Source organism: Nerophis lumbriciformis, linkage group LG10, assembly GCF_033978685.3.
Source record: "Nerophis lumbriciformis linkage group LG10, RoL_Nlum_v2.1, whole genome shotgun sequence".
Classification (NCBI taxonomy): Eukaryota; Metazoa; Chordata; class Actinopteri; order Syngnathiformes; family Syngnathidae; genus Nerophis; species Nerophis lumbriciformis.
Genome location: NC_084557.2, coordinates 31,639,375 through 31,648,191, shown reverse-complemented (window position 1 = coordinate 31,648,191; position 8,817 = coordinate 31,639,375). Strand labels below are relative to the sequence as shown.

The 8,817-nt window shown below is 39.3% G+C and overlaps 1 protein-coding gene across 1 annotated transcript in view; it reads right to left on the bottom strand.

Annotated features, from left to right (window-relative positions):
• ano10b (anoctamin 10b) overlaps window positions 1-8,817 on the bottom strand; it is a 50,912-nt gene that overhangs the window by 20,998 nt on the left and 21,097 nt on the right. Inside the window, exons 7-8 of the mRNA XM_061969827.2 lie at window positions 5,464-5,580; window positions 3,763-4,101 (exon numbers count right to left, since the gene is read on the bottom strand). Coding sequence (XP_061825811.1) covers window positions 3,763-4,101; window positions 5,464-5,580 — 456 coding nt within the window. The remainder of the gene's footprint in view (window positions 1-3,762; window positions 4,102-5,463; window positions 5,581-8,817) is intronic.

The following is an 8,817-nucleotide window of genomic DNA, read 5'->3' as shown; positions in this document are numbered from 1 at the left end:
ACTGCAAATAAAAATTCAGCTTGACCACTTTAGTCATAATTTCTGCGCTGAAGAAACGTCTCTATGACTTTAACTCCAGACTTCTTCTGTTTGTTTGAGAATGTCATTACTGCCACAAGTGGTGGAAAAGTGTATTACAACTGAGTACAGCTGCGGCCCATTGGGCCGAGAAACAGATATTTTTCGCTAGCGTTTGCAGCCCTACAATGGGCCCCAGCCCTATGGTTAAGTAACCCTGCTCTAAACAACCCTCTATGCTGGGAAATGCATGCCATGAACCCTTATGCACATGCTAACGGTAGCATGCTAACATTATAATAGTTTGCATACTTGCAAGGTAGCATTTAGCAACCAAATCCAAGATTTAAAGGTTTAAACATACAAACCCCGTTTCCGTATAAGTTGGGAAATTGTGTTAGATGTAAATATAAACGGAATACAATGATTTGCAAATCCTTTTCAACCCATATTCAATTGAATGCACTACAAAGACAAGATATTTGATGTTCGAACTCATAAACTTTATTTTTTTTTTGCAAATATTAATTAACTTAGAATTTCATGGCTGCAACACGTGCCAAAGTAGTTGGGAAAGGGCATGTTCACCACTGTGTTACATGGCCTTTCCTTTTAACAACATTCAGTAAACGTTTGGGAACTGAGGAGACACATTGTTTAAGCTTCTCAGGTGGAATTATTTCCCATTCTTGCTTGATGTACAGATTAAGTTGTTCAACAGTCCGGGGTCTCCGTTGTGGTATTTTAGGCTTCATAATGCGCCACACATTTTCAATGGGAGACAGGTCTGGACTACAGGCAGGCCAGTCTAGTACCCGCACTCTTTTACTATGAAGCCACGTTGTTGTAACACGTGGCTTGGCATTGTCTTGCTGAAATAAGCAGGGGCGTCCATGGTAACGTTGCTTGGATGGCAACATATGTTGCTCCAAAACCTGTATGTACCTTTCAGCATTAATGGTGCCTTCACAGATGTGTAAGTTGCCCATGTCTTGGGCACTAATACACCCCCATACCATCACAGATGCTGGCTTTTCAACTATGCGCCTATAACAATCCGGATGGTTCTTTTCCTCTTTGGTACGGAGGACAAAACGTCCACAGTTTCCAAAAACAATTTGAAATGTGGACTCGTCAGACCACAGAACACTTTTCCACTTTGTATCAGTCCATCTTAGATGAGCTCAGGCCCAGCGAAGCCGACGGCGTTTCTGGGTGTTGTTGATAAACGGTTTTCGCTTTGCATAGGAGAGTTTTAACTTGCACTTACAGATGTAGCGACCAACTGTAGTTACTGACAGTGGGTTTCTGAAGTGTTCCTGAGCCCATGTGGTGATATCCTTTACACACTGATGTCGCTTGTTGATGCAGTACAGCCTGAGGGATCGAAGGTCACGGGCTTAGCTGCTTACGTGCAATGATTTCTCCAGATTCTCTGAACCCTTTGATGATATTACGGACCGTAGATGATGAAATCCCTAAATTCCTTGCAATAGCTGGCTGAGAAAGTTTTTTTCTTAAACTGTTCAACAATTTGCTCACGCATTTGTTGACAAAGTGGTGACCCTCGCCCCATCCTTGTTTGTGAATGACTGGGCATTTCATGGAATCTACTTTTATACCCAATCATGGCACCCACCTGTTCCCAATTTGCCTGTTCACCTGTGGGATGTTCCAAATAAGTGTTTGATGAGCATTCCTCAACTTTATCAGTATTTATTGCCACCTTTCCCAACTTCTTTGTCACGTGTTGCTGGCATCAAATTCTAAAGTTAATGATTATTTGCAAAAAAAAAAAAAATGTTTATCAGTTTGAACATCAAATATGTTGTCTTTGTAGCATATTCAACTGAATATGGGTTGAAAATGATTTGCAAATCATTGTATTCTGTTTATATTTACATCTAACACAATTTCCCAACTCATATGGAAACGGGGTTTGTACAAAATTGGCTTAAATGATAGCTTAAAACACTATCATGCTAACATGGAAACAGTTACTATAGTTGAAATATAATATGGTATTCATTAGGTTTGCATTGAGCTGTCAAAAAAAGTAAACAAAACCTTGAGCTGTCCTGTTACTGCCTGATGGGACACCCTTAGCTATCGAATGACCTACTTAAAGGGGAACATTATCACCAGACCTATGTAAGCATCAATATATACCTTGATGTTGCAGAAAAAAGACCATATATTTTTTTAACCGATTTCCAAACTCTAAATGGGTGAATTTTGGCGAATTAAACGCCTTTCTAATATTCGCTCTCGGAGCGATGACGTCACAAAGTGACGTCACATCGGGAAGCAATCCGCCATTTTCTCAAACACATTACAAACACCGAGTCAAATCAGCTCTGTTATTTTCCGTTTTTTCGACTGTTTTCCGTACCTTGGAGACATCATGCCTCGTCGGTGTGTTGTCGGAGGGTGTAACAACACGAACAGGGACGGATTCAAGTTGCACCAGTGGCCCAAAGATGCGAAAGTGGCAAGAAATTGGACGTTCCGCACACTTTACCGACGAAAGCTATGCTACGACAGAGATGGCAAGAATGTGTGGATATCCTGCGACACTCAAAGCAGATGCATTTCCAACGATAAAGTCAAAGAAATCTGCCGCCAGACCCCCATTGAATCTGCCGGAGTGTGTGAGCAATTCAGGGACAAAGGACCTCGGTAGCACGGCAAGCAATGGCGGCAGTTTGTTCCCGCAGACGAGCGAGCTAAACCCCCTGGATGTCTTGGCTCACACCGTCCCTTATGCCACCGAAGATGATCAGAGAAGAATATCGACCCTAGATTCCCTGGCCTGCTGACATCAACTCCAAAACTGGACAGATCAGCTTTCAGGAAAAGAGCGCGGATGAGGGTATGTCTACAGAATATATTAATTGATGAAAATTGGGCTGTCTGCACTCCCAAAGTGCATGTTGTTGCCAAATGTATTTCATATGCTGTAAACCTAGTTCATAGTTGTTAGTTTCCTTTAATGCCAAACAAACACATACCAATCGTTGGTTAGAAGGCGATCGCCAAATTCGTCCTCGCTTTCTCCCGTGTCGCTGGCTGCCGTGTCGTTTTCGTCGGTTTCGCTTGCATACGGTTCAAACCGATATGGCTCAATAGCTTCAGTTTCTCCTTCAATTTCGTTTTCGCTACCTGCCTCCACACTACAACCATCCGTTTCAATACATTCGTAATCTGTTGAATCGCTTAAGCCGCTGAAATCCGAGTCTGAATCCGAGCTAATGTCGCTATAGTTTGCTGTTCTTTCCGCCATGTTTGTTTGTGTTGGCTTCACTATGTGACGTCACAGGAAAATGGACGGGTGTTTATAACGATGGTTAAAATCAGGCACTTTGAAGCTTTTTTAGGGATATTGCGTGATGGGTAAAAATTTTAAAAAAACTTTGAAAAATAAAATAAGCCACTGGGAACTGATTTTTAATGGTTTTAACCATTCTGAAATTGTGATAATGTTCCCCTTTGAGTGCCTGATTTAAAGACTCTAAATTCAGCTCCTTGACCTCAATTGGTTAAAAAAAAAGGCAATTGAAACCAATCAGCCAAACATAAACAAACGTCTCCCGTTGGTGGGGGCCACATTTCAGTCCTTCTCAGCATTCACACAATAAGTGCAGTAAAATAGTGGACATGTTTAGAATGATGTCTCTCAGCATCCACACAATAATCAAGATCATATTTTCACCTGGCCAGACATTAAACAGACTAAAGTCATACCCAGAAATATTCCGACCACAGGGACTGAGACCAGTGCCATCCGGAGATCTTTCTGCCATTCGGGAAACAGAGGCTCCACACGACCCGTGACAGGGTTGACCCCCAGGTGACCATGAAAACCAGGTCGTGGCTCCGCAAAGCGCTCAGCCAGGTGAAGTGTCCCCCAGCGGTAGGACAGGGAGAAGCTGCGACGCTTCCACAGCTCCATGACCACGGTGGACCACAGCATGCTGAACACCGCCTGGACCATGTGACCGCTGATGGGGAGTCCTGTGTCCTCTACGTGGTTCTCCACCTGCGAGCCAGACACTGACTCCACCACCTCCTTCTGAACGTCACCTGGAACAACACAGGACCGACGGATGTGTTTCTGCACTTGATTATGACAACATAACAGATGATAACACTAATGTGCAATAATGCACAGCAAATCTCAAACTGCTGTGAAAGTATCTTATTAAATCAATAACAAAATATACTTAGTTTGTTTTGGTATTAATATAACAGTATGTTAATATTATTCAAGAAAGTATATCTATTATGCACTTTACATTAAAAAAAAAATGTTTGCTACCAATTATTGTGCTTTAATTATCATTGGTGTAGAACTGCACTGCATCTTAATGTCAACACAATAGTAAACACATTTATATAAAGTTATACCTCTTTAAAAAAAAAAAAATATATATATATATATATATATATATATATATATATACATGACTATTTACATTGTAGATTGTCAGTGAAGACATCAAAACTGTGAATGAACACATGTGGAGTTATGTACTTAACAAAAAAAGGTGAAATAATTGAAAACATGTTTTATATTCTAGTTTCTTCAAAATAGCCACCCTTTGCGCTGATTACTGCTGTGCGCACTCTTGGCATTCTCTCGATGTTATTAGATGTATTAGATTATAATATATCTAATAACTATATTTTTTCAATTCATTTCAATTGTATACTATTTATATTATAATATTTTCATCAAACAAAGTACTAATGTATCAGGGTAAATTATGTCATGTAAATATATTATATTGTATGTTGTATTATTGTTATAATTACTCAATTATGTAAGTTACATAAAAATACCTTAAAACAAACATCTGTTTGATGTTTGGAGTAATTGTAGTGACACCTGCCTCTTCACATGTCTTGGACTTGCCTTTCTACTTCCCTTTAATCCACCTTTTATTGTCTCATTAAGAACTTTTTTTCACTATTATCTCTTGTTCTGTTTTGTTGTATTTGTGTAGGGGCTTGACATTTGGCCGAAAATATTGACTAAACCATTTGTATTTCCTGTACCTCGCCAGATGCACCGCCACGAGTAAAGTGCAGCTGAGCAGCAATCCTTGGTGTCGGTCGTTTTTATTAAACTCTTCACACACAACGCAGAGGAAAACAACACCGGTTACACTTTACGATCCAGTTTAAGGAACTGTTTGAACTCAAAGTATTTATAACAACTAATTCACGAGAACGCCATATTTATTTAATTATTTGTCTTACAAAAAAGTGATAGAAATTGCAAAAGTAAACGTAGGATTAAATGAGCTCTGCTTTTTCCTACTGCTTTTCGAACGTTTTAATGAACTGTAAATATGTAATGTACCATATTGTAAGTGTATGCATTTTCTGATGTCAATCAAACAAACAGTACTGTAAGAGATGTCAAGAAAAAAGTCGACTTACTCGAGAAGTATGTGATTGACAGGCCCACAATGGCAGGGGGCAGCAGAGACCAGGTGTAGAAATCAAGGAAGCTGAAGTAAAAACCCACTGAGCTTCCAAAATATGCATTGACTGAATCTGAGAAAGACAAAATAGGAAAAGCGATGTAAACACGCATTGGAAATAAAATCATTAAAACATTTCTAAACTTTAGCCCCTTTCATGTGGTAAAGAGAGGGACCTCTAATATCTTTAACATATCTAAAAGCTGATTTTGTACTAGACGTCATGTAAAGGTGTTCCTAATGTTGTGTCCTCTTTTACTCTACAACACAATATTATAAATACTGTTTGGGTTTTTTCTTGCCGTGCAAAATTTTTGCTCAGTTTGCAATATGAGTGTCATGGTAGTGTTTTTCTTTTATTATTTGTACATAGTGCAATCATTTAGTGTGCACTATGTATATATGTGTATAGGTGCAAATAGTGGTGTTATTATTTAGTAGTGGTAGTCACTTTTAGTTTTTTTACTGTATGCAAAATCTGCACTGTAACCACAACAGAAAAGTGTGCAAACCTTTTCCACCGACATCCACATGCTGAAAAGTTAACGCATGCAGCGGTTTTTAATATTTTTTATTTTGTAAAAAAAAAATTATAATAATAAATTACCTCATTCCGTCATGTTAAAACCGGACGTATTTTTTATTTATTTATAAAAATACGTAAATGATAGCACATCTTGTTCAAAGCTTAATCTAATACAGTTTAAGGTTGTCCATCACATATATTTTACAAACTCTAAATTTTCCAAAATGTATGCCAATATTGCAGATACACGACCAACATGTTCTGGTCCTGGCCCTGTCTGAAAGCTTATTGGATTAATATTTTTAAACATATTTTTATTTTTATTTTTATATTTTTTTTGTAATGTTTTTTTTTTTTGTTTTTTTTTTTGGTTGTAATTTTTGTATTTTTTTCCAAAAAAATGATTCTATAATTTTTTATAATTATTACTATTATTTTTTTTGTGGGTGGGGGGACAAAAAAAAGTGTCTCTTTTCTCAGTACCTGTATTATGATTTCCCTATCAAATCAATAAATAAATATTGTAATAAAAAAAGAATGCTGGCAAAAAAGAAAAAAAAAAAAAAAGTTTACACAATAGTATATCTTTAGACTATCATATGATATTTCTGTGTCACCGTCATGGTGAATTAAGTTGGAAATTGCAAAGAAACAAATAAAGAACCAACATAAAACATTGCAAAAAAACAAACAAACAAAAACATACATATTTCCCACTCCTCAAACTTCATTTTGAACGAGTCAACAGCCTCTCCCTGAATAACACATCTTTCATCCTACATCAATTCATCACTGACTATAACCTGGATCTTCTGTGTCTCACTGAAACATAAACAACTGGACTACTTCAGACCACACCCACTGGATACACATCCACTGACAAACCCTGTCATGGGGGAGAGTTGGTGTCATTGCTGTAATCCACCAAAAGGACATCCCCTCTCCTGTCACCTCCACCCTCCTGTCTCCTGTCCCATCATTTGAACACATGTAGGTGATTTCCACCTCCACATGGACAAAGCCAACAACAAGTGTCCTTGAACTCCTCCACTCATGTATTATCATGCAGCACGTCAATGATTCATGGACACACCCTAAATCTGGTCTGCTCCTCTGGATTTACCCTCCATCAACTCTCCACTCACAATCTCCTCACCGTGGACATCCATATTCCTGTCCCCGTCTCCCAAGCTAAAAGGATAATCACTTTTTAGAATTATCTCCTCATCTTCTTTTTCTATCCAACTATACTCTTTTCTATCAGCCTCTTCTCCAACCCATCTGATCTCATCATCACTAGAAGCAAACACTTTACAGCCTGGAACTCTTTCAATACTACTTCACTCACTCTGGTACACTCCTATCCATTGCTTTCGGTCTCCCCTAGAGGGGGGGGGGGGTTACCCACATATGCGGTCCTCTCCAAGGTTTCTCATAGTCATTCACATCGACGTCCTACTGGGGTGAGTTTTTCCTTGCCCTTATGTGGGCTTTGTACCGAGGATGTTGTTGTGGCTTGTGCAGCCCTTTGAGACACTTGTGATTTAGGGCTATATAAATAAAGATTGATTGATTGATATCCTATCATATCTTATCCTGTCCTATCCTATCTTATTCTGTCCTATCCCATCCCATCCCATCCTATCCCGCCCTGTCCTGTCCTGCCTTGTCCTATTCTGTCCTGCCCTGTCCTATCTTATCCTATCCTATTCTACCGTATAATATACTATCCTATTCTATCGTATAATATACTATCCTATCCTATCCTATTCTGTCCTGTCCTGTCCCATCCTATCCTGTCCTGTCCTATTCTATCTTACCCTTCCTGTCCTATCCTGTCCTGTCCTGTCCTATCCTATCCTACCCTTCCTATCATATCCTATCCTATACTACCCTATCCTGTCCTATTCTATCCTACCCTTCCTATCCCGTCCTATCTTATCCTGTCCTGTCCTGTCCTATCCTATCCTATAATATCCTATCCTATCATATCCTATAATATCCTATCCTGTCCTGTCCTACCCTACCCTTCCTATCCTATCCTATCCTATCCTATCCTATCCTAACCTGTACTGTCCTGTCCTGTCCTATTGTATCCTACCCTTCCTATTATATCCTATAGTATCCTATCCTGTCCTATCCTACCCCACTCTTCCTATCCTAGCATATCCTATAATATCCTATCCTGTCCTATCCTATCCTACCCTTCCTATCCTATTCTGTCCTGTCTACTCCTGTCCTATCTAATCCTATCCTACCCTTCATATCCTATCCTATCCTAACCTGTACTGTCCTGTCCTGTCCTATTCTATTCTGCCCTTCCTATTCTATCCTATCCTATGGTATCCTATCCTGTCCTATCCTATCCTACTCTTCCTATCCTAGCATATCCTATAATATCCTATCCTGTTCTATCATGTCCTATCCTATCCTACCCTTCCTATCATATTCTGTCCTGTCCTCTCCTGTCCTATCCTATCCTATCCTAACCTGTACTGTCCTATCCTATTCTATCCTACCCTTCCTATCCTATCCTATTCTATAATATCCTATCCTGTCCTATCCTAGCCTACTCTTCCTATCCTATCACATCCTATAATATCCTATCCTGTCCTATCGTGTCCTATCCTATCCTACCCTTCCTATCCTATTCTGTCTTGTCCTCTCCTGTCCTGTCATATTCTATCCTACCCTTCCTATCCTATCCTATCTTATCCTGTTCTGTCCTGGCCTGTCCTATCCTATCCTATCCTATAATATCCTATCCTGTCCAATCCTATCCTA